Source organism: Anser anser (assembly GCF_964211835.1).
Source record: "Anser anser genome assembly, chromosome: 13".
NCBI lineage: Eukaryota > Metazoa > Chordata > Aves > Anseriformes > Anatidae > Anser > Anser anser.
The window spans coordinates 13130228-13155315 of NC_139734.1; the positions used below are offsets into that span (position 1 = coordinate 13130228).

At 53.1% G+C, this 25088-nt stretch overlaps 2 protein-coding genes across 4 annotated transcripts; one reads left to right on the forward strand and one right to left on the reverse strand.

The window, feature by feature from the left end:
- CLDN2 (claudin 2) lies at positions 1-2667 on the forward strand. Its single transcript, XM_083796779.1, has one exon. The coding sequence runs from the start codon at positions 1498-1500 to the stop codon at positions 2191-2193; it is 696 nt and encodes a 231-aa protein (XP_083652905.1). The 5' UTR covers positions 1-1497; the 3' UTR covers positions 2194-2667.
- Positions 2668-5048: 2381 nt separating this feature from the next.
- MORC4 (MORC family CW-type zinc finger 4) lies at positions 5049-25073 on the reverse strand (the record flags this gene model as incomplete). Of its 3 annotated transcripts, none has more annotated exons than XM_083796767.1 (16): positions 5049-10021; positions 10468-10751; positions 10968-11667; positions 13638-13813; positions 15287-15347; positions 15565-15639; positions 17201-17329; positions 17687-17785; positions 18837-18928; positions 19606-19725; positions 21229-21357; positions 21525-21687; positions 22161-22308; positions 23078-23295; positions 24337-24469; positions 24854-25073. In XM_083796767.1, the coding sequence occupies 16 exons, from the start codon at positions 25071-25073 to the stop codon at positions 9868-9870; spliced, it is 2901 nt and encodes a 966-aa protein (XP_083652893.1). In that variant the 3' UTR covers positions 5049-9867. The 3 variants fall into 3 exon arrangements, with proteins under 3 accessions (XP_083652893.1, XP_083652892.1, XP_083652894.1); XM_083796766.1 differs by having other exon boundaries at positions 15278-15347; XM_083796768.1 differs by lacking the exon at positions 10468-10751 and having other exon boundaries at positions 9857-10021; positions 15278-15347.
- Between the last annotated feature and the right edge of the window lie 15 nt (positions 25074-25088).

Below are 25088 nucleotides of genomic sequence, written 5' to 3' on the forward strand. Positions count from 1 at the left end.
CCCAATCCTTCCTGATGCCGAAAGGGTTTAATTCTGATCTACAATAAGCTTCTGATCCGGGCTGAGATTTGCGGATGGATTTTGCAAAGCCGCCGCGAACAGTTCGCAGTCCCTGATCCCCGGATCCCCAGCCGCTCGCCCTGCCCCGCTGAGCCTCCTCCGGTCCCGCACGCCTGCAGCCTCCCTCGGCCCCGCGCCGCCGCATCTCCAGCCGCCTCGGTAAGTACGGAGCCCTCGCCTGCCTCAGTTTGCCAGCCCCCGAGGGCCCCGGGTGCTAATTTAGCAGCGGCAGCCCTAAGATCGAGCAGAGGGGCTGGTTAGTGCCTGGGAAAGGAGACAGAAGTCAGGGAACTTTGGTAGCAGACATCTGAGGTGCTGCAGGGGCTGCGCCCTCAGCCGGCAACTTTCCCAGGGCGGGAGGCCAGTGGCCGGGCGGCACCGTGCGGTTTGGCGTTTCGCAAGAACCGCACCAGGGGGAATTTTGAAACAAGGCGAAGGGAAAACAAACCCGCGCCTGCCAAACCCCCGCTGCCCGCTCCGAGTCGGGGCCGGAGGCAGCAGAGGGGCAGAAACTCCCACCGCGGCACCAGCACCCCCGTGGGGAGCACAGGCTGCACCCCGCTGCAGGGCGGGTCACCCCTGCTGTGCCCGATGCGTTTCTGTCCTCTGCGGGCCTCTGGGCTCTCCTGGGGACACAGGTGTCACCGGCACCTGCCATTCCTCCCTGTCACCGTGCCATGGAAAAGCTGGCAGCCGAAGTTCGGCCTCAAGAGAGCGCATCCTCTTGTCCCAGCCCCGCTGGAGCGCAGGGCAGGTAGGCAGCAGCAGGAGCCTTAAGCGAGCCCCGACGGGAACAGGAGCAACCCCCTTCCTCCGGTGGGGAAGCCTCGGGGGTCAGCTCCCAAATCGCCACCGCCAGGTCCCAAACACACCGCACGCAGCTGCAGCTTTTTGGCTTTTTCCCTCCGGACAGCGGAAGATAAGGATTAGCTGAGCTTACAAAAGCAGCTCGAGGCGCGCGTAGCAGCAGAGAAATATTTCCGTCCCGTACAACACGGGGGGCAGGGAGAGGCAGCTGGGGAGGCTCGCACCGGGACACGCCGCTCTCCCTGCCCTTGCACCTCCTGCTCCCGTGGGAGATGGCCCCGCGGGGCCGGGCGCGCTCCCCATCCCTGCCCACGGCCGCGGCACCGGGGAGAGCTTTGGCGTCCTGCCCGGGCGGCGCTGCTGTGCCTCTGAAGCTCGCCTGGGAAGATAACAGAGGCGAAAGGGTGCTTGGCGCGTCTCCGCAGGCTCGGGTCAATCGTTAATCGGGGAGGGATTGCTCTCCACTCTTGCAGGTAACCTCTCCTCCCCCCTGCTCCCACCCACGCGCGGGGCCCGCACAAAACTGGCGCCCAGGGGAGCGGGGCGAAGGCACGGCCCGGGGAGAGCAGCCGCCAGCAGGGCCATGGGAAGGTAAGCGTGCGGCAGGGAGAGGCGACGCCCGGCCCCACCATGGTGTCCATGGGGCTCCAGCTGGCGGGCTACGCCATCGCCTTCCTGGGCTACGTGGGCACGCTGACGACCACGCTGCTGCCCAGCTGGAAGATCAGCTCCTACATCGGCTCCAGCATCGTGACGGCCATGAGCTTCACCAAGGGGCTGTGGATGGAGTGCGCCACGTACAGCACGGGCATCACGCAGTGCGACATCTACAGCTCCATGCTCAACCTGCCCTCCGACGTGCAGGCGGCCCAGGCCCTGATGGTGAGCTCCTGCGCCGTCTCCTCCCTCGCCTGCCTCCTGGCCGTGGCCGGCATGCGGTGCACCATCTTCGGCCAGGGCTCGCCGGGCAAGGACCGCGTGGCGGTGGCGGGTGGCGTGGTCTTTGTCCTCGGGGGGCTGCTCAGCTTCATTCCGCTGGTGTGGAACATCCACGTGGTGCTGCGGGACTTCTACAACCCCATCCTCCCCGACAGCACCAAGTACGAGATGGGGGAGGCTCTTTACTTGGGCATCATCTCCTCCTTGCTCTCCCTCGTCGGCGGCTTCATCCTCTGCGCCTCCTGCCCTTCGCGGGACCCGCCGGTCACCTACTCGAACGCCTACCCATCCCGGCTGCTGGCGAGCAAGAGCCCCCGGCCCTCCGTCAGCCCGACGCAGAAGACCAAGAGCGAGTTCAACTCCTACAACCTGACGGGATACGTGTAGCGGCGGCGGGGCCCCTGCCTGGCTCCTCTCCCAGCTCCCCCGAACGCCTGGGCTGGCAGTGAGGGAAGGTGGCGAGAGGAGGGGACGCGGCGGCACCTCCCCTGCTCAGCCCTCTCCTTCATGCGTGCGTGCTTGGGGGTTTGACTCACTGACTCTGGTCACCTTGACTGCTCACAAACCCCAGCTGGCAGCGAAGGACCCCGAATCTGGCTTCTGTTCCCGCCTCGGTGCCGCCGGCCCGCAGGAGCTGCCCCCGTGGGCTGGCTGGAAGCGCACCCAGGGCCGCAGCCCCCAGCCCCGCAGCCCCCAGCCCCAGCAGGGACAGCCACCCCGTGCCCCCAGGGCTCAGCCGCTGGCCACGGAGGGGTTGGGGGGGGGGACCGGGGCACCCCCGGGGGCCCTGAATCCCTGCGGGAGGCGGGTAGGGGTGCAGTGCTGATTACAAACTGATGTCGCAATAAATCTGTGTTTCTAGCTAGGCTGTGACTGAGCTTTCCTCCGGCACCAGGGGGCCAGGAGCCCCCCCAGTGTCTCATTTGGCAGGGCGGGCTGTGGTGGGGCTGTGCTGCCCTGCCTGGCGTCCGTCACGCACAGGGAGCCCCATCCCTTGCTCCGGGTCTTACAGGAGACAAATAAAACACGGCGGGGTCTCGCAGGCGGGTTCTGAGCCCAGGGGTCCTTGCAGGGGCTGGTTTGGGATGGGGAGGCAGGGCCGAGCCCTCCCCACGCAGCCCTTGGGCACTGTGCAGCTGCAGCCCCGCAGCTGGCGAGGGTCCGGGTGCGGGCTGCCGGCGGCACCGAGCAGCGCCACGTGTGCCAGGGCAGGGGAGATGCAGAGGAGGGCTCAGGCAGCCCGTCGCGGAGGAATGAGTGCGTTTTAACTCCGTGCCAGCTCCGATGCCCGTCGGTCCTGCATCCCACTGCCAGAGGCGCGATAACCCCTGCGCCCACGGGGGTTTCAGTTCACCCGCCAGCCCCCCATAAAACGATTTAGATTAGGTCCCGGCGAGGAGGGCACCGGGTTCCCCACTGAGACGTCACCATTAACCTTGCGCCAGTGAAACCGTGTTTACCCGCGGGGCTAACACGCTGCCGATAACAGCGTGAGTCACGCTTTCTCCCCTTCTCCCCGAGGAAGATGCTCACTATCAGGGACCACGGCGATTTCACGGCACAGGCCATTCCCCCGCTCCCCACGGCCGGGGCACAGAGCGCGTGCCCAGCTGAGCTGCTCGGTGCTGCCCTGGGGAAGGAGACCCGGGGTCACAGGGGCCGGGGGTGCAAAACGAGCAAGAGCTGCGGCTCCGGACGGTGCCTCAAATAAAGAAGGGGGGCAATAAAGTATTAACATGCCCTTATCTTCTGAAGCAATAGAGGCACTATAAACGCCCAGCACACAAGCCTGCAGCCACACCTGGGCCACGGGCTGCAACCTCCCAGGCCAGTCGCAAGAAGTGTGGTTTTCAAGCACGTCACTCTTTCCTAACTTCCTCCTCAGAAGGACACTCGCTCGGCCCCAAGCCTTCTGCAGGCAGCCCCCGAGCAGCACAGAGCTCCCCCCTGCCTTGGGGACAGATGCAGGTGATGCCGCCTTCCCCGGGCATCCCGCAGCACACGAAGCACTTACTAAAAGGGACAGCCCTGGCAGGATCCCCCAGCACCAAGGAGCCCTCCAGGCAGCCGGAGGTTAGCTCCTTCTGCCACCCCGCACCTGCCTCCTTCCCTCCCGGGACAGCGGATCCGAAGCAGCAAATAATTCACGGAGGCTCTCTAAGGAGTATGGGGCTAGGTGCTGGGGGAGACCGTCTCTCCCCCCAGTGCAACCCAGGGAAGCACGCAGAGAGGAGAGAAGGGAGGGGAAGAAAATTGAGGCCAAGTTCCTGATGGGCCGAGGCACTTGGAGACGGCCTCCGCATTCCTCTGCCCTCCTCCTTCCCCAGCTGCCTCCCGGCCCCTCGGCAGCAACGGCACTCGTACCTCACCTCCAAAGGCTTCCTGCCCTCCCAAAACCTCGGGGACAGCCTTGGCTAGAGCCACAGAGCTGGGACACCGAGGTGAGGCCGGTGGTGCCCGGCTCTTCTGGTTTTAGCAGGAGGCTTTGCGGGTGAGGGTTGGTGAGGAACCAGCTCCTCCTCAGGGAACACCTTCAGTCGGAGGAAAAGCCGGTCCTGCGCCTCACGGCTACCCATGTTCTGAAAAGTGAGCTTTCAGAGGAGCCTTAAAGGATCTTTTGCTCTTGACAGAAAAATATGAGGTAAGCAAGGCGGAACAAACTCCACGACACAGAGGGGAAGTGGACCTTTGGGTGCACCAGAGCAGGCTCCTAGAAAGCACTTTCCTGGTTGAGGTCGAAAAACAACTCAGAAATTTATCAGGAGAGCTATAAAAACTGTTTACCTTGAAAAATCAGGTATTAGACTCATGAAAAGGACACAGAGGTTCGATCTTCATGGCATTACATTAATATCATAATCACATTTTTCCATAATTTAAGTCTAATCTACCCTAGAAGAGTTCCAGGTTAGCAATCTCAGCAAAGCCAGCACACATGCAATCTGCAGCAGCAACAATCTTTATCAGTGCAGCCTACATCAACTGAGCCAGCAAAACAAGCTTTATCAGCAAGAAACACTTGTACAGGAGTGTAAATAGAAGCTACACCAGGGACCTTACAGAAATATCGCAGAATCACAGGATGGCTTGGGTCGGAAGGGACCGCCAAGCCCACCCAGTCCCAGCCCCCTGCCATGGCAGGGATGGCACCCACCAGATCAGGTTGCCCAGGGCCTCGTCCAACCTGGTCTTGGACACCTCCAGGGATGGAGTAGCTTCACTGGGCAGCCTGTTCCAGGGAAAGCAGACTCATCTCCAGACAAAATCCATCCTGGAGAACTGGGAAGCGCCTGGAGAGTTGAAGAGAAGTTGTGCCGCACCCTGGGCAGCTCCACTGCCCACCTCTGGTTAACCAGCGGCGTGCTGCAAGGAAGAGAGCGAGGCCAGAGGGTCCTAAACCTTTACACGAACAAACCGAGCTGCAACCACGTTAACCAGGCCGCAGAGTCATCCCAAGCAAGCCTGTTGTCCCCATGCTCAGGATACACCGGGACATTTGAGGGCTGCAGTCCAGGGGCACCCCTATTTTGGCAGCTGCTAACCTGTAGGTTACTTCTAGGTAACTTCTGCAGGTAACTTCTAGGTCTGTACCTCGGAGACACCCAGCCCGAGAGGCAGCCGAGCCCCTCCAGGCTCTCAGCCGCGCTGCATGACCCTGGAAGTCACCCTAGAAGCACAGGAACCACGGAGGCTTCACTGGCCCCGGGGCTGCCTCTTGCCTCTGCTCAGGATTTCAAAGGAAGGGTGTGCTTCAAAGAAGCTTTTCCCACACCGGGGAACTAATCTTTCCTTGAGCAGGTGCCTTTTTTCACAGAACTTGCAATACCGTCTCTATTTCTGGGATGTCCAGCTTGCTAAAAGAGGCTAAAACCAGGACAAAACCCACGTCACAGAACAGCATGACTACACTGAACTTGTTTCCCTAGAAGACCTCTAAGTTTCTTTAGGTCATCAGAGCAAAGTCCCACAACACCAGCTACACCTGGCAGACACTCCCAAGATTGCTACAACGGATGTATTATTACCCAAATTTTCAGCCCTTTTCCTTTTATGGGGTGGGTGGAAGCAAGAAGAGAGCTCTTCCAAGCCACAGACACCCAAGAGGTCTGCAGGCATTGCAGAGCTGAGGCCACCACTGGCTCCCCAACCTTGATGCTCCCACACCCTTTGAGCTGTTCCAGTAAGGCTGTACTGGGAAGACCACGCTGCCCTTTGCCTTTCAATTTTCCCCTGGCTGCAGCAGAGGCCAGGGGACAGCTGTCAGAGTGCAGGGGAGAGATCGATTAATCTCTGATCAGCCCTACCTTTCCTGCCGTTGCACACTTCCTCATTGGCCTCCTGCTCTTCCCAACCCACCTCACTGCTACGGTGGTGCCAGGCTGCGAAGGCTGCTCTCTCCATCTCGGCATCTGGGGCAGGGGGCACAGATAAGAGGCGGCAGATGGCAGGAATAATTAACTTCTCCTTTTCAAGGCAAGGAGAGCGGGCACCGCAGGGCTGGGGACTGTCCCCTTGTTGCGTTCCTCAACAAGGGCAACGGCCCCTGCTCCCAAGCCAAGCCCTCGGCAGAATCACAGGATCAGAATCACAGAATTGTAGGGGTTGGAGGGGACCTCAAGAGATCGTCGGGTCCAAACCCCCTGCCGAAGCAGGTAAAATGTCCCAGGGCCTGTTTGCACACAAGGGTCTTGCTGTGCCTTACAGCCTGCTCCCCAGAACTGAAGTAGCCTCCCTCCCAAGCGCACCATACAGTGCCTAGCATCCCATATACGCCCCTGGCTCGTAAGTCTGCAGCTGCAGACAGCTGTTACTGCACAGGTCACAGGCAGGTGCAGCTAATTCCCCCAGCTTTGGGACTTCTGGCTGAGTAAAAGTCTGCCAAAAGGAATAATCGTGCCCTCAGGCACTCCGATGGCAGCTCCGTCATGTCCGAAGAGACAAGCTTATCCTCGGCTGTCCCTGAGCGCAGCTACCCCTCCCCATGGGAAATCTTTGTAAAACAGAGGGAAGCTGCCCACGAAACACAGCGCTAAGACTCCCAGCTCCCGGGTGGGATGGAGCAAGCCGCACTGCTCGCGGCAGCGCGAGCCGAGGGGAAACGCAGCCCTGCTCTTCCCCGGCTCCTCGCACCGCTCCGAGGCTGCAGCAGGGCACCTGCACGCCTCCCACGCGGTGCAGGAGGACAGGCTGGGTTCCTCCACTGAGCCTTGCCAGGGCTGCCTGCCGCAGCTCCAAGGCTTCATGAGACACGGCATGGTACTGATAGGGAGGACCTGGAGAGCTCTAGGAGGAGAAAGCTTTGCCAAGTGGTCTTATCTTTGGAGATGCTTTACTGACCTCCTCACCCGCAATAAGTATTTATCTTCACTACACAACTTAATTCCCCCAAACCATTACGGCATCGCGAGCTTTTGGCACGGGCGCTGCTCGGTGTGCTTTCAGAGATGCAGGAGACAAGTGCCAAGTTTCAAAATCAGGTACTTTGATATCAGCTTATCTAAGGAAAACAAACAGCTGTACTGTTTGCCAAGTTATACCCATTTAGGAAATGATCCATCGCGCAGCCGCTTTCTGTGTTATTTCTTTACTCCGAGAAAAACAAACCAGCTCAAGAAATGTCAAAGACCCACGTATTACTGTAGAGAGCCTGTATTTTGCCTTGCTGGTAATGCGAGACGCAGAGGTAAGAATACGAAACCCGCTAACTGTTCACAAGCTGTTAAACATTTCTGTAGGCGCACGGATCTCTGCCGATCGATGCTTGCATCAAAGCTGCCCTTTACTCACCACCTCCTCATTCAGAAAAGCTCATTCCTATCGCTAACGCCCAAGCGCCTTATTTGTGTGTGTCATGCAAGTACGGTCGCCGTTCCCTGGGTAGCAGGAATTAAACAGGAGCAGCCCTGAGTTGTTCAGGCTCTGCCACGGCTCCCACCACGGCAGCAGCCAAGATCCTGGAGACAGGGTACAGCTGCACGAGGCAGGACAAACGTCGGGGATGTCTGTAAATAATCTCGTAAAGAAGTAAGGTCAAGTAGTATTGGGGATAAGCTTCAGATCCCAGAGCTAGCTATAATGGGATGGAATAAAAAAGATGCAAAGAGCAGCAGCAACTAAGATTACTAGCTAACACATGTGGAGATCAAGCCTAGTGGAGGTGTAGACATTTCCTGCTTTAGCAGCAGCTTTGGAGAAGAAAATAAAGCTCCGTCTCTTCCCCTTCCCACGGCAGATGATTCAAAGGATGACTAGCTTATGGTATAAAACTTCCCAGCATGGCCAGAAGCATGACAGCTCCCCACGATCTCCCTGGCTATGCAAAACTGTACTCCACGCAACTGTAAAATTCATGCAAGTGTCCCAAACGCTGTGAAAGGGAACTTCAATTCATTGTGATATCCCGGTGGAGATTTGATCTCTTCAATAGCTCTGTTGAAAATTAAATGCCATGGGGGTGTTATCCTGTGGTTTGAGGACCAGCTGGCAAGATGTCAAAACAAAAAAAAAAAAGCAAACATAAATGGAGATAAGAAACGCTGCCTTCAAACCATGAATGGAGGGAGATAAGGGAGCTACCTTCAAACTCAAGTGTTACCACCTGCAGTACTGACCTGAAAACACAGCAGACAGCTCAATCTGAAAATGTCAAGAGAGCTCATAGACGCAGATCTGAGATCTAGAAACATGAGCTAGAAACAGAGCAGGATTCAAACAGAAGGACAGGAAATCAAAAATTGTAGACACAGGCACAGTACCTACAGACCGCAGAAAAAAAAACCCACAGTTGTATTGATAACGTCCTTTCTGCCTGCACCAGCAACAGCGAAAGTCAGTGGTGCAGTACTGCATGCAAGCCCAGCCACAGGGGAAAAGGCGGCAGCAAGGTCCTCAGCACACAGGATGAGGCACGCTGTGTGCACACAGCCGGGTTGCTCAACTCCTGACTTTCAGGCGACACAACCCACATGACTGGTGACACCACCGGAGCAGTTTCTGTCATGTGGTCTCACGCCTTCGCAGGATAAATGAAGGGCTTAAGTCATGTCAGAAGAGCAAAGCTGTGCTGGCCACACACACACACACCCTGTCCTCCAGGCCCACCAAGAGAACGTGCCCAAGAAGGATGTGTCCTTCAGCCAGAACAGGGGATGCGGGAATTTGAGAGGGGTTCTCCTCAGCTCCTTTACGCCAGTCATTTCATACCTGCAGGAAACCAGATTTGATTTGGGAAGCTTCTCAACTGGAGATAAATACAGGCTTGAACAATACTGACAGACTGCCACATGCGTTTGCCCTTATTTTCTTCCTCTGAAGCCTGCTGGAGGCAGGACAGGGAGCTACAGCATCCTTTGGTCCGTGTGACCCTTCTCCTGCGTCGTACCTGGCTGCTCTCAAAACCGATGTCTGCATCATGTTCGTCTGCATTCCCTGAGCCAAAAGGATGGACGTGCAGCTGGCTAAAAAGCCAAGAAAGCAGGCCTGAAAAGAAAGTTTAAAGGAGAAGCTCCCCCCACAGGACAGCTACTGCGGAAAGAAGCTGCCTTAGCCACGCTAGCCCGGAGCCTCGCAGATCTGACTGCACACCCCAGCGTCGCCATGCCACCGACTGTTCCCATAGCTACATACGGAGATAAATTTAGTTCGAGGAACCTTGTGTTGCTACATTATTTAACAAACAAACAGATGCACTCGGGAGGAATACGCAGGCAGGGACCCAGTTTAGCTGCTGCGTGGGCTGATGAAGAGCGCGGACTCGAGGCCGCCTCCCCGAGCGCAAGGGCCCAGAAGCTCGCCATCACGCTGCCCCCCCGCAGTGTCCGACCGCTAACCGTGCTCAGAGCCCTGCCTGCTCCATCCCCACGGCTCACAGCACCCCCGGGTTCCCAGCCCCCGGGGAAACCCAGCCTCCGGCGACAGAGAGCAGAAAGCAGGTCCTGTCAGAGCAGGGGAGGCTGAGGAACAGGACCTCCCGCCCCACCAGAATGACCACCTAGAGCACGAGTGAAGAAACCAGGGGTTTATTGGTGATGCGCAAAAGGCCCAGCGGCAGCAGAGAGATGGCTACTCCTGCGTGCGGTTTGCCTCCAGTATGGTCTGCAAGACCTCATCCACCTGATCTGACTCAAAGTCAATATTCCGGAGCTCCAAGTGGGGGAGGATGAGCGAGAGAAGCCAGCTCACGTTCCTACGCAGGTTCTTAAGTCTCTCCGTAACACTGTGGGCGAGAGAAAAGCCAAGAGAGGAGTCAGAGGTGAGCGCCTGGATCCGATACCTCCCATCACACACACAGCTGCCACCTTCCCTGCTAGGAGTACCACCAGCGCTGGGGTTTCCAGCTCCATCCCATAATTATCTCCATTACAGACCCAACACTGTGGGAGGGATCCAGCAACAGTGTGCCACAGTGTAGCGCTGACACTGCACGGACAAAGCACTTTTCTGTAAGGCATCTTTGAAGCCTCATCAAATTACGTGGATCCATCTGCTGATTCTGCCTCCTCACAGCAGCAGGATCCTCAGCTGTAATCCCGCTACCTACACAGCGTGATGAGTATCAGGGCAGCAGTGCCCCATGGAAATGGCAGCCCATGGTTACTCCTGCCCTCTCCCCCCACGTTAGGGATGATGGGGACCGCCAAACAGCCAGCCCACTGTTCTGACCTCTTCACATCGTCTTTCTCTGGGCCCCTGCAGGAAACCTGTGCCTCCTTGAGCGCCTCTAAGTGCATCTCTGTATCCTTGAGTCTCTCCATCAGCTCAGCCTTCTCCTCTGTGGACCTCGCCAGCTTTGCTTTCAGCTCCTGCAGCTCAGCTTGGCAGTAACCCATGTGGTTTTTGCCCCAGTACAAGCCTTCCACCTTCTGAGGTCTGAGCGTTGCCAGTTCCTTTTGGCTTTTCAATAATTCTGTTTTCAGGCAACACTTCTCATGCTCAGTTTCCTCCACCTGAAATGTGAGGAGGGTGCATGCACAGGAATGGTATCAATCAGCAAGATAAAATGAGTTTTGCCAGGCCCGAAGGAAGAGCTAAGAGTCAGCAAATCAAGGACAAAGCCCAATGCATTCTTTATGCAGACGTCATGTCTCCTCCTCACTCCTCTTTGACCCACCTTCTCCGAAACCCTCCCAACCAGCAGGGATACACAGCTGCATATTCGTTACCTTGCACCGAAGCAAATCCCTCTCTGCAGAAATGTTCTTCAGTTCCACAGAGGTATTCTCCGCTGCTCTTCTCACATCCTCCTGCTCTGTTATACCCTCCTGCTCCTGGGTGTTGAGGACCTGCAATTCTTCTCCTCCTCTGTCTCCATCACTGAGGTGTGGGGCTTTCTCCACCTTTAATTTGTGAAGTTCCTGCTTCCATCCAAAAGGGCAGAGCTGAATGGGAGCTCCACTGCCCGTAGTAGCCTTCAAAACACTGACAACTGGCACAAAAGGTTTCTTTTCTATGTCCTTTGTGCTCCTGCATGCATTTACACAAACACTCATGTCTGCAGGCTGTCTTTTTGCTTTCAATTTTGGCATTTGCTCTTTCTGCCCCCTTTGGATCACACCAGTCTTCTTCTTACCTTCTGCTGAGCTACTGGGCAATGCCTTAAGGCAGCATCGCTCCCAGCGTGACACACTGTTAGCAAGGCTGGTGCCCAGCTGCTCTTCAAGTACACAAGTGTGCAAGCTGCCACCTACATTCACATCCTCCTGTTTTCTGCACAAAAGGTTTTCCCTTTCTCGATGAGGTAACACAAAGCTCTTCTGAAGAGAGGAAGAATGGGGGCTAGGAGAAGTCAGGTCTGGGGGTGAAACCACCACTATGTTCTCAGACTTCTCCAATATTTCTTCTTTTTTGGTCAACTTGGATTTTCTGGAAAACAAAAAAATGGGGGTGAGAGCAGGCAGGAGTGTCTCCAATTCACAGCACAGCTGACCTCAGTAGCTGCTGCAACTGTAGCACACTATCAAGCTCCTGACTGTGGGGATCAATCCTCCTCCTGGCCAGGTGTTTGCTGCCCAGTACAAGGCATCGCTGCTAAGGAAAACTCGTGGTATCTGTCTTTCATACCATGCTGCTCCTCACACTCCCTCTCTGCCCTTACAACTAGCAGCTGTCATGCCCACTTCATGCAGGGGACACATCAGGCCTACGGAGCTGAAGGATCCTGGCTCCCCACCACCCAGCCCCACTGCCCGTCCCCCATCTGAGACAGCAGTGGGGTTGGCCTGCGGTCCCTGGAAAAAGCAATTCAGAAATGTGCGAAACGTCCTATCTGAAATTCATTTGCCAAACGCATTTCATTTCACATGCCAGGCAGGTCTGTTCCCAATGGGCTGCCACTCTACGTTTCTTCAGCTATAAAATCATTTGGAGCATGTTTGTCCACAAACCCAACCAGACCTTGCACCTGTCAGAGCCTCAGATGCCTGACCTGTTTGTAACAGCCAAATTCAGGAAGGTAAAGGCCAGTCTATTCGCGAGTCTGTGATACGTCCCAGGCCCTCTGGTGGATTCCCAACAGCGCTGGGCAAACAGATGACAGGACAGGTAATGTGGACACAAGGAGGAGCTCAGAAAAAAGCAGAGTGGAGGGTAAAAGGGATGTTGGAAGACGTGAGCAGGGTTGGAGCGCAAAGATGTTGGTAGAGCTTGTTAGAGGTGCTCTGGAGAGCTTGCCTGGAAAAAACAGTTCAATGTGACAGCAGTGGAGAGACAAGAGGGGCCAGGGAATAGCTAAGACAGGAGTAACTGGAGTAGCAGCAGGTGTTTGGCCCCACAATGAGAGGCAGCTTTGAGAATTACTACTCTGAGTCAGCTAGTGATGAGCAGGACTATTATCAAACAATGTTTTAAAACCTGGTATGATCTACTGGGCCTCTCCCTCCCAGAGATCCCAGCACAGAAAAGCATCAGGCCAGCCGGATCCGCGATACACCAACCAGCTGCATCACGTGCAAACGATCCCACAGAGAGCGGGAGTAATGTGAGGGTCCACTTCAGCGCATCGCATCCATTCTCTAAAAATACCCCAGCAGCCCCAAGGCACTGCCCTGATGCAGCCCAGAGGCCGTACAGGGAGAAATGCGGGAGGTGGCGAGGCTGCCCCTCGGCCAGGCTGCCACCTGGGGCAGAGGCAGGCTGGCAGTGCCACCGTGTGGGAAAAAGGCCACATTGCTCCCTCCTGAAGTGCACTAAGTGTCAGCACTTACAGAATTACAAACAGCACGGGAGGGGGTAAGGAAGATAATTCGAAAATATACAAATAAATAAACCATATCTCAAAAAAAATACTTGAAGAGAATGTGGGACTTAGAGAAATTATTTTCTCCAGAAACCTTCTTTCGTACTGGAAGCCACGTGGTCTTCAGCTTCCCTTGGATAGAAACATCCTCTGTACAGAGCGATTCCTAGAGCTGAATGCTCTGGCTCTGGCAGTCACATCAGCTGCCATTCAGACTGACCATGGGGCTGGAGAACTGTAACGATGGAAGTTAATTTAAGTCCAAGGGGTGTGAAGGTGTTAACACCGACATGGACAGGCCACTGGCTGAGCTGAAACTTGGAGGATTTAAAACCATCAATTTGATCCTCCCTCAGTTCCTCCCTGCTCACCTTCTCTGTGGGGATACAGGAGGATGAAGGAGCGTTTGAGCCCTGCAAACCAGTCTCCCAGTAAGGGAGGACAGATAAGGACAGATCCACTGGCTCTGGCCAGCGCACTACTTCCAACAAACTGCACCTCACCAAGACCTTCCACGCTGACCTCAGAATGGATCCCAACACGTGGGCAGAAGAAAGAACACGGGTGGGGCAGAAGCATGCAACCTATTACCACTTACCCTGCCGTTAAGCAGCTGTCTCGCTCCCAAGGTCCATCCTCTCCCTGGACTGCAGTTATCTTTTTGAGAGGAAGGGAAAAGGCAGCAGTCCCATGAGCGTCCTTTTCCTCAGGCTCCAGCTTCCCGGTGAAACTGCTGGCTTTAGCAGGCAATGACACTGATGCAGGGGGTGACACCTGGGGAAGAAATGAACTTTGAGGAGTGTAAAACAACAGCCCTCGATACATCAGCTGCACTGGGGGAAACCAAAACTTAGCCGAGAGGAAAGACGCACAGTGAGACAACCAAGGCCCTTCTGAGCAGGTTCCCCCAGGCAGGTACTAAAATCAATACACCCCAGCAACAATGATCCTTGGGACTCAGCCAGGAAGGATCAGTTTCCAGTCCCTCTAATATCCATTTGGCTACGAGGGGCCGGTCTTGTTCCCAACAGACACCACTCCAAGGAGCTCTGCCAGCTGCGACCTGGCCTCCTTGCAGTTAACTGACTCACGACGAATATATGCAGTCACTGGCCGCAAAGTAATGCCCGCTCCCTTGCCACCCCGCTGCCCGGTACCATGGAAGCACAGGTGGTGTTTCAGGCTGCAGAAGCGTATCTCCTCGATCTGGGAACAGCGTGTTAGTTCCTCTGTGCTTTGACAAAGCACTTGCTGCTGTGCAGTGAGAGCTTTCATGCTTATTACAGACAAACACGCAACAGACACACTGCCTCTACATCCATGCACCTGGAATAACATGAAATTACCATGTCATGGAGGAAACGTGAGCAAAGCAGAGAAGGAAGAACCGGATGCTACAACATGGAAGAGGCGACAAACGTGAGTGAGGACAGAGTTACTCCCAGAAACCCTCCAAGGCTCAAATCAGGGCAGACTCTCTATGACAGCGAACAAACTCTCATTTACTTATGTGGTCTGCACTAGGCAAGTTGATTAGAGATGGTGCACAGCAGAAAAATGGTTTGTGGGAAGGAGGAAGAGAAATCCCCTGTCCTTACCAGGTTTGCCCTTTCCAACGAACTGAGAAAAAGACATGAAGGTATGGAGAACTGAAGGCATGTGACATGAAGGTGTCTTTGGGAAGACGGCACACAGAGGGACAAGGCTGGAGCTGCAGGGCTACAGGAAGGCATCTGGACACTATGGTGAGTGCTGGGAGGGAGCTGTCCCTACAGGATGGCCAACCTGATCGCATGCTGCAGTGTCCAGAGCTGCCCGGAGAACCCATTCTGGGCAGTCGTGTCCGAAAGACAGTTCTCCTGAAAATTCAAAACACCAGAGTCTTTATGTAACCAGTTAACCTGAAAACAGGAGAGGAGGCCACACAGAACCTGTCCTGCAACCCCAGAAACAGCAGCAGGAAGCTTTCTGCTCTTTTTCTCCTCTTCCAGACAGGAGTGGCAGGACAGGGTCAGGAACTGCCTTGGTCCCTGTTACTGTTAAGAGTTCGAAGCACTTCTAAGCTGTAGGCGGATAAAAATTAAGGTCTCATTTTATACGATGCTCCAACATCATGTGTTCGTGTCTCTCCTGTTGGGGGAATGCGAACAACAGCAGGGCAGGGGTAAGAACCTGCCAAGCCCTAGAGCATCAAGCACAAAGGCTTTCCCTGTGCTGGTTCTTGCAGCCTTCTCCCACCTGCCTCACCTGCTGTTCCACACTCTCCTCAGACAATGATGACCTTCTCTTTTTCTCTCCACTCTGCTCCCTAGAACACAGAAGGGAAAAAAGCAAGTTTCTTCTTGCTGTCATACTGAGGAGTACAACGTTCTTTTGCCAGGAGAATGGGATAGAGGAGGAACGCAGCAGACATCTCCTACATTAGAACCATGTGCCACTGCTGCATAAGGGACACCCAATGCCTCCCTTTCCCCACTTCTTGCTCAAGGTAGCTGAGCTGCAAAGTAGAACTGGATAATACTCACCGCTTCCTGCATTTCTGTCTGTATCTGGGGCTGTTCTCATCACTGTGTTCCAGTTCCTCGGGCACCAAACAGCTTCTACAAGAGCAGTCAACCAGTCAACCATATTTGAGTGTGTGAAAGAACAGGTTGACTCCCCTCACCCATCAAAAATCTCCGCTCTTTGGACAGCTCAGCAACATCGCTAATCCTTTAGGATTTCAGATAAAAGAGGATCAAGAGAATAACTGAAGAAGTTAAATGCTTCTGTGCTGAAACGCTAAATGGAAAAGAGCCACTTGAGTCACAAAGTAACATAAATGAAGAGCAATAAAGTACAGACTACGAGATGGAGTTCAGCCCACTATACAGTATGCCAGCCAGTTCTGCTTTGGTTTCGAGCTGACAGAGAAATGCATCACAGCCAGTGTGGGCAGCGTAGACCACTAATACCAGCTGCTTCAAAGGAGAGAAACTGTCACAGTCACGAGCCACGGGACAACAGGAAAGTTCCCTCTGTGCACCACTAAGCATTTGCAGGGAAGCAAATGAAGTCCTGAAGCAAAGGGTACAAATTCTGCATACACAGATTTTCAAAGCCAACAAAAATAAATGTAAGCATCACTTTTGTGACAGTCACAAGTAGTGCACAGATGCTTCCACTGAACTGTTAAACACATTCTTAGGTCTCCCTCCTCAGACGGTAACGCTAATTTAGAAATGATCTGTACACCGAGGCAATCCTAATTACTCCTTCCACAGTAACTTACTTGCCTGCTCTGCTCTGCCAGTACCTTGCTGTGTGATTGCTCACTTGAACCAGGTCGTTCTGAAGGTACTCACAAATCCCACAGTCCATTTGTATGGCTTGACAAAGAACTGTCTCAAATCTGTAATCTATGCTGCTTCCTCTCCCAGATCACAGACTTTTAATGTATCAAGCAGCTTTAAACGGAGCCACTCCTTTATTAGCTTTCTCTGTTGAAAAGCGGCTTTATTATCTACTTCCTATGCCATAAAAACTTACCCTCTTTGGCTCCAAAGCCAAATGATTTCCATAACAGTATTATGAAGGCTATCTTATTTATCTTTGTTGAATGCCAAATTTCAATGGATAAAGGCAGTTCAGCTATTTAAACTGGTTGCACTCCAGAATTTGTTCATCAGAGGAAAGGATTCTCCTTCAGTAAAATCTAGACAGTTGGTCTCAGTCCCAAGTCTATCAGTTCTTTCTGCTTAGCACTTTAGCTGATATCCTTAGCAAGGAGGCGAAGCTTTTTTTATCTTCCAATAGGTCAGCAGATCTCAACGAGAAACCATATTTTGTTATTAGCGGGTTTAACATTTGGCTGTAATTCAATCAGTACATTTAACTAAAACCCACCCACTCCTACAGAAGTGCTTTTAATTTAAATGGCCAGCTTCCGCTGCTCAGTCTCATTTTAAATGCATCAGGAAAAAGAGATCACACAGTGACCACAGCAAGCATGTACTGAAATAGGTTCCTATTCTAACACCGTCTGTTTTAAAAAATACGTATATTCACAGGTATGTGGAGGGAAAGCAGGAACTCGTGCATTTGACAGAAACCATTTGTATTTCAAAGATGCATGATGGCATGGAGAAAAGTCACTCAGGATTCAACCTGCGAGTCCCTTACCTGTATTTGTGGAGTGGATGGAGATGACAAAACCACTTTTCTGGAAACGATGTAAGGTCAGTTCTGTCAGGGAGCTTCCTCCACTTCAGACACTCTTCACATTGTACCCATATCTGGTCTGGTCTGTCTCTGCAAAAACCAACACTCGGTCTGAGTATCTCAAGTGCAGAACAAACACCAGGAAAGGCTGCTCAGAACGAGCATTGATCCCAAGGCAATGCCAGCACAGCACCTGGAATGGTCTGGGGCAGCCAGCACGCCTCTGCTCTCCCATGGACAGCCTGCCCAGGGTGTGGTATCCCCCCAGTAACCACAGGGCCTAACTCCCCAGGTTCACATTTCAGTTCCCTATAGGAAGGAGGGGTCCAGTCACCCCCTCACAGCCTCTGTCCCTCTGGGTGACACATCCCCATCCCGCGCTGGCTGAGGAGAACATTGGGCTTTTAATGCTGGAAAAGGTCAGAGCAGTGGCAAGCTGGTCCTTACGCTATTACACAAGCTGCATCCATGTTTTCCAAGTTCATCTGTTGCATCTTTGCTTTCCAATAGTTGTTGAGTTTCTGTCCCAGCACAGAGATCACCCGTCTGGAAGGAAGAACTCCATAAGAAGTCGGACTAATCCCACTGGCACAATGGGCAGAACAAGGAAGAACCAGGGCAAACACAACCCCCTTCCCCAAGGTCTTGATTCAGACTTGCAATTCCAGGTTTTAGGTTGACCCTACTTTGTCACCCACCCCACACTTGCCAAAAATGGGCCAATATCACCATAAAAAATGTCAGGCCATCCCCAAGAGCTGCTCCACTGCCTCAAACCCTTCCTGATCCTCTCTGGGGTGTGTCAGTTTTGGTATTCAAAGTCACATACACCTCCCATGAAAACCAGAGCAAAACCTGGCCTGCCTGGGGACCCACGGGCTGCACAGCACATGGGGAGCCAGTCCCTCTGGCCACAAACCTGCGGGTAGCACAAACATGCTAGACTGCATCAAATGGCCATTCCACACCTCTGCAACTAAGGAGGCCTGGCTAGACCCACCCCAATTAGTTCTGCACAAACCTACTTTGGCCTGTTCTGCCCCCGTCTTGCTTAAAGTTGTCACAAGCTTTAGTTGCCACAAGTCCCCTTCCCCAGGCGCAGCACTTCCCAAAGTGCTGCAACCCTAGGAGAGCAGGGGCTGGTGCCCAGAGGGAGGATGTCGCCTCCTTCTGTTGCACCCCTTTACTGGAGGCTCCCTGAAAGCTTCCAACTTTATTTTTTTGACTTTGGAGGTCTGCTCCTAGATTGGGCAGCTCTGCTAAAGTGAACATGATCACTGACTCCACTCGACTCTATTGTGTTCCAAACAGAGTCCAATTGCAAGGCTGGACTCTTGTGGGGGAACAAGCATGGATGCCAGACCTGACGGAACACAGACACTGTGTCCTTTCCTCAACCCAGGGCTCTATGTTTGCACCAGACTTCCAGGACAAAATTCTCCATGATCTCTAGGCATAATAGAGAAAGTAAAAATGGTCTAATTTGGAGCTACTTCAGAATAACCAGACCTAAGAACACGTGCAGTGCTCAGAACAAAGGCTGTATCACAGAAAAGCCCTCTCCAAGCAGCATCCCTGGGGCAAAGGTCTGTCTTACCGGTACTCCTTGCTTTCTTCAAAGTCCTGTTTGTTGTGTGTTGGTTTCAAGAAGTCGCATTCAATTACCCCAATCACACCTACACCTTCTCCCTGCATTGGGGGACAGAAACCAAGGGGAAGAGCTGCTTTAGCCAGTTCTGCTCACAACAAAAAAGAAAGTAGCCCTTTGAGGAGTGCAGATGCCCCAAATCCTGTGATACAAAGGTTGATGGCAACACCATGGCCTGTGTCTTGTAGGCCAGCAGCATGTATGAGGTACAAACCCCATGCCATAAGGGTATTTTGAGCATATACTGGAGCTTTTTGTTCCAGAAAGCAAAGCACATGCTGGTTTAACTGACAGATGAGAACTTTCAAGGCTACGATGGAACCATCTCCAAGGTGTGCCACAGCTCTGAGATACTGCTGCAAGGCCACAGCTAGAACTCAGTACTTCCCAGACAGCTTCCTGATGGGGTGCAGGCTATCCTGCCAGAGCAGATCACCATTTGGGGACCACCCTGGAAGACAGGCAAGCCTGCCTGTCCTCTGGTAGCACCTCCAGCCACAGCAGTATTAAACAGCAGCTGGACATTCCTAGTTAACTAAAACCTGGACAACCACCTGCTGTCCAGACACACACTGATCTGATCCTAGGGACATGGCCTCTGACATCAGGCCCCTTAGTTCACCTCTGAACACTGTGCAAAGTAGATATAAGGCTGCTTTCAAGCCTTTTTTTTTCCCCTCTCCCATATAAAAAGGGTTAAAAGACACTAGCCACTCACCTTCTTTTGGCAGCCCACCTTCTCATAAGATCTGATGAGCCGGTTCTTGTGGTACATCATGATCCCATAGTGGTTTTTGTTCTTGCAGTTGAATCCAAAGGTGATCTTCACCCTTTCGCTCTGAGGGAAAACACGTCAAGGAAGAAAGAAACAACAAGCCCCAGAGGAGAAGTAGGGGAGATGCACATGAGTTCCGCAGGAATAAGTGAAGCACACCAGAGAGGCTGCAGGATCGAGCAGCCCACGCTGCATTCCTCAGCACACCACCTCCTTTCCTCGGGAGGAAAACAGCACTCGGCCTACCAACAACCACCTCGTGCACGCGGCCAACAATCAGATAAGAACAAGTGTAACTGACTGAAGGTGAGCTGGATACAGCAGTACTGAGTGGAGTCACTTTGTTCCTGCCAAGTCAAAATATGCTTTGGTTATAGCTTTAATAAAACCTCTGATAGTCATTTACATTGCCCTGATAATAGAACAGGCAGATCTGTGCAAGGAAGCTGCCTCTGAGGAAATCACAAACAAGATAACTAATGACTAGTAATTTTACTTGCTATTAAAAGATAAGCAACCAGTGTTTACAAAACGAAATAAGCACATTCAGTCAGGGCTGCAGAAATCTTAACAACTAATAATGACACTAAAGTCCATCAAAGAAGGAAGAGCTCACCTTCAGCAGACTGCTGTTACATGAACTCCGTTCCAGACTGCTCTCGGATAGGGAACTGTGGTAGTAGGATTAAAATATTTAGCTATCCTTTTTTTTTTGTCTAAATACATTCTATTTTGCTTATTTCTTAAAGTCAGAGTTCATGTCTTTGCAATGTACACAGTCATCGTGTGCTTTTCAATACAATGCCACTTCATACGTACACAGCAGATATTAAACTCCAAATCGTGAGGAGCCGTTATTTCACGCACGTTGGTTATGCAAGGACAAAGCGCCTTTGAAGCAAGTATGTAAGTAGAGAATCTAAGCAAATAAAGTCTTTTCATATTTGATCAATGTTTTCATATTAATGTAAGCACAGAAATTCAGGACCCCAAACCACCAGTTAAGCACGTGGGAGGAAGGGGGGTAAAAGATGCTCAGACGTAATTCAAAACAAAGTGAAAAGAAAAAAAAATATATGCAAAGTTCTTTCTGGGAGAGATTTGAAGGGAAAATTTTTCTCTGCACTTGGCTTTGACTTGGGGATAATAGTCTGTGCTCTGTGGGCACTGTTCTCCAAAAGCACGTCAACCTTTTGGAAGGTATTTTCAAAGCAGAACTAACCAGGCAGGAAAAGCCTCAAGTCCTTCTCCGTGTCATTCTGCCCTACCACAGGACATTACCTTTGGGGTACGGCAGGAACTGGCTGACATGCAGCTTGACCCCTCAGCCTGATATCCACAGCTCCAGTCAAAGCAGCTTTGAAAGCTCCCTTCTAAGCTTCACATCAGGACTTGGCTTCTCAAAGATGACCAGGAGATGGGAAGAAGAAAATAATTCAGCCTCTCTATTCATTTAACTCTCGAGTTCCTCTATGCATTAGACAAGGCCTGAGCCTAGCCATGATGTTGGGGTAAACTGCCACCATGTACTGAGGGAGCAATGCCAAAAGGCGTCAGGAAGGATACAGAGAATCTCGGCTTGTATAAATCGTGTTCAGTGTTTGCCAAGCTTTTGGTGATCAGCTGAGTGTTCACCTTCTTCTGCCGCAGGATGATCTGCATACAAGGCTTCAGGTACAAGATACTGCAGTATGCCTAGGAGAAGGGACGGCACAACGCAACAGGAAGCAGAATCCTAGTCTTGTGTAATCTTTTCCAGGTGAACCCAAAATCTAGTTTGGATTTCATGGTTTTTGCAGCTCATGTGCATAACAAGCTCAGGGAAAGGCCACCCTGCTCCCTTTCAGCCCTCATCAACTTACCCGTAACGAGTACTCCATTTCCAGGGCAGGAAACTCTTGAACCTTCTCCTGAGAGCGCAGCCCCTTTCTCCTTGGAATCTCTGCACTGTCTGCAAGGAAGTCAGCTAACCGAATATCGTGCTTATCTGTATCAAAATCCAGCTCCGGCTTCCCATCTTTATTTCTGAAAAACACCAGACACAAAAATAAGGACAATCTTCTCCAGTCATCAGCTCCCCAGTCTGCTCTTCCGTATCAGGGTCCCAAGGGAATTTCCTGAGGAGCTGATAAACCAGCTTATTTCACACGCCCCACGGATCTCATTAGTCAATTGTTTAATTAGACATGTCAGTGCAGAACGCCAAAGAAGCAGAACACTTCAGAGCAGTCTTGGTACACAGAAAATGAGGGTTTTCCATTGCACAGGTGTGACAGACAACTAGAGCCATCTCTCTGACTCACAGCGGGGCATCCCAAGCACTCAGTCATCCCGATGGAGAAGGGGGAAACCCCTGCAGTTGTTCCTCCAGCGGCCAGACTGGATGAAAGCAGCCCGAGACCACCCAGGCCAAGGACTGTCCAGAAGCTGCCTCTGCTATCAGTTCTTCCCCATGCTTAGGGGGCACTGCTGCCTCACCGGGCACCCCAGCCCCATACCTGCGAATGTTCCAGATGAGGACGCGCGTGCCCTTTTTGCCTGGAATGTCATCGAACTGTGCCAGCAGCTCCTCACGAGTGTTGAACAGGGTATGCTCCAGGATGGCCTTCAGGCTGAGCAGAGAGTCTTCAGTAACAATTATTTTCTCTAGAAGCCACACGGTCAAGGAGAACAGAGTTGCCCACTCCACCTATCCCCCTTCTGCCACAGGGGGACAAAAAAGAAATAAAAAATCAGCTACAAAGAGCTTGCCACAGGCCTTATTTCTCAGAGACGTGAGACGCAACGCAGACTACAGGAGGATGGTCTTAGACAAAGACTGAGCCAGGACAGACATGACAGTAGGATGCTCTGAAGAAAAAAATTTATCAAGCTGTGTTATCAACACAAGTATCAAGCAGGGTAGGGCACAGACATATGGCAATAACGCCATGCCAGCTGATAACGTACAAGCAGGGCCGTACCAGCAGTGCCGGAGAGCTGTGTATTATCAAATGCCTTTAACACGAAGGAAACACAGCCCAGAAATATGCTAGCATTCCCCAGGCAGCACCAGTATGGGTGCAGAAAAGCAGCAGAGAGCACAGCTCCTGGGCAGGGCATGCATACATGGGTCTGTATGGGGGAAAAGGGACCGAAACAGATAGTCCACAGGTTGGGAGCAGGACTGCAATGGCTTGCCAGGAGCCAGGTTAGCAGCAGATGCCCCCAGGCAGACACATGACAAGTTCCAGCCCAAGCAGAAGGGAACGATATTGGATGGCAGTGTATTAACAGCAAGGCCTGCTGCACGGATTCTCCAGGTACAGCACCGTTACAGTTACTCCCATCCCTCCAAACACCATGGCAGTGCTGCTGCCCCCCCATGCCCCTTTGGATGAGAGCAGCAGCTCAGCCACTCGGCCAGGAAGGATACTGTTCTGTTGGCTGAATGGCACCAGCGGGACGATCACTTCCTCAGCGTGTACAAGTTCCAGGTAGGTCTGGGAAAAGAGCCCCACGCTGAGAGCCCCTCCAGTCTTGGTGAACACAATGGCATCCTTCCCCAGCCGCATGGAGCCACACTGGAAGCCATTTCCATTCAATCCAGAGGTTGGGTGGTCTCTGTTCTCAGCCTTCTCTGTGAAACCGAAGCTGAAAGCATAGGAAGGAGTGGACTGTTATTTTGTGGATCTGCCACATCTCAACCTAGACCACTACATGTTTGCCCCAGAGCAGCTTTTAATGCTTTGCCTCCCTCCCTGCCTTCTTACTATCACCAGCTTTCTGCTCTCTTACCAAAGAAGAAAGGTTTTGCAAGGAGCTTCCATCTGCTATTGCTGTATCTCATTCAGGTTTCCTGAAGCTTTCTGTCACCCTCCCCCACTTCAATTCACAGGCAAGTACAGAAAAAATTACCAAGCCCAGGGCATTTCTTTCCTCCTTCCCACACAATACAGGGCAGGAAGGGGACATGGCCTGATTTTTTCGTTTATTTCCTGAAACCCATTTGCTTTTCTGAAGATCCATGGACTTTGCGTGTGCTGCATTTCAAGAAAGGTTAGTTTCTCTGCTTTGCTCCCTCATGTTTTGTTTATATCAAATCAAATTGTCAGAGAAATAAAGAACCAGGTCCTAACCCCTCCACTTCCAACCCTGAAATGACCACGCTTTACCAAGCAAGCTAGAAAAGGAGCAACTCATACAGGAAAATCAAAGCCAGGACATTTTGTAGCAGCACCAGTTCTGGGACAGGAGACAACCATGGTTGGTATGAGGATCACCCCCCACCACGAGACATCCCTGTCCACATGGGCACTTCTGACAGACATGGGAGAGGAAGGAGATGCTGCAGATGTAGATGACACCAGGAACATGGAAGTGGCCCTGACGGAAGAGCAAGAAGGGAGACCTCAGGTGCAGGCTGGGCACCTGCCAGCAACACAACAGCCTCTTAAAAAACATGAAAGAGGCAGTTAAAAGAAAAAAAACAGATTTCTGCTGTCCTGTGACTGACTTCAGAAGAACACTTATTCTGTCTTATTTTCTTCACTACAGGTAGCACCTAACGTCCTCCCTGCGTGTGCACACATTATGCTGGATGCTGACAACTGGAAGCCAAAGGCCAGTGGCGATGCTGACAGGTGGGAGAATGCAGCCCAGCAGCTGGATGCGGGAGGGCTTGTGGCTCGTTACCTGAGCACGTGGTGGAGCTTGCGAGGAGTCATTCCTGCCCCGTTATCCGTAAAAGTTAAACAAAGGTGACCCTTGAGCTTCACGACATCAATGCAGAGAAGCTTAGCTGTCACACCGGGATCTGAAGCACTGTCTAGGGAAGGAAGAACCACGGGTGGTGAGACGTACGGTACGTAGGCTGGAAGCAGTACGGGACATTGCCCCTCTTCCCTCCCAAACCCTGCCTGCCCTCCGGTCAATTCCAGCGGGTCAGTTTCCGACCGCATCTCTCCCAACCACCGGGGAAGCAGGGGCAGCACACCCGCTAACCCTACTGCTGACAAGGGACATCTTTTCCCCCCCTGAGGCCGAGCTGCTCCAGAGCCACAGGGCAGGAGCACAGGGGGACACCGCGACACCGGTGAGCGGCTGGGCTCCAACAGCTATGCCCCCACCGCCGGGGTACGGGGGGTGAGCGACACAAACCGAGCCCAAAGGCACCGCCGGCAAGGCACCAGGCTCCTCTCCCGGTGCTTACCGAGCAGCTCGGCCACGGCGCTGAAAGGCCCCGTGTGCCTGCAGCCGCAGCCCTGCAGGTAACGGCTGGCAGCGGCGGCCATGGCGCCGCACCCTGACGGCCCGCCGCATGCCACAAGATGGCAGCCCCCGCGCGGCGCGGCCGTACGGCAAGATGGCGGCCCCCACGCGGGCCGGCGGCTCCAAGCGTTAACTTCCTCCTTCCCCCGGCGGGGCGACATGGCGGCGCCCAGCGC

What these genes read in the sequence shown, in the direction of transcription:
- CLDN2 (XM_083796779.1), top strand. Translation starts at nt 1,498, where the DNA reads ATGGTGTCCATGGGGCTCCAGCTGGCGGGCTACGCCATCGCCTTCCTG.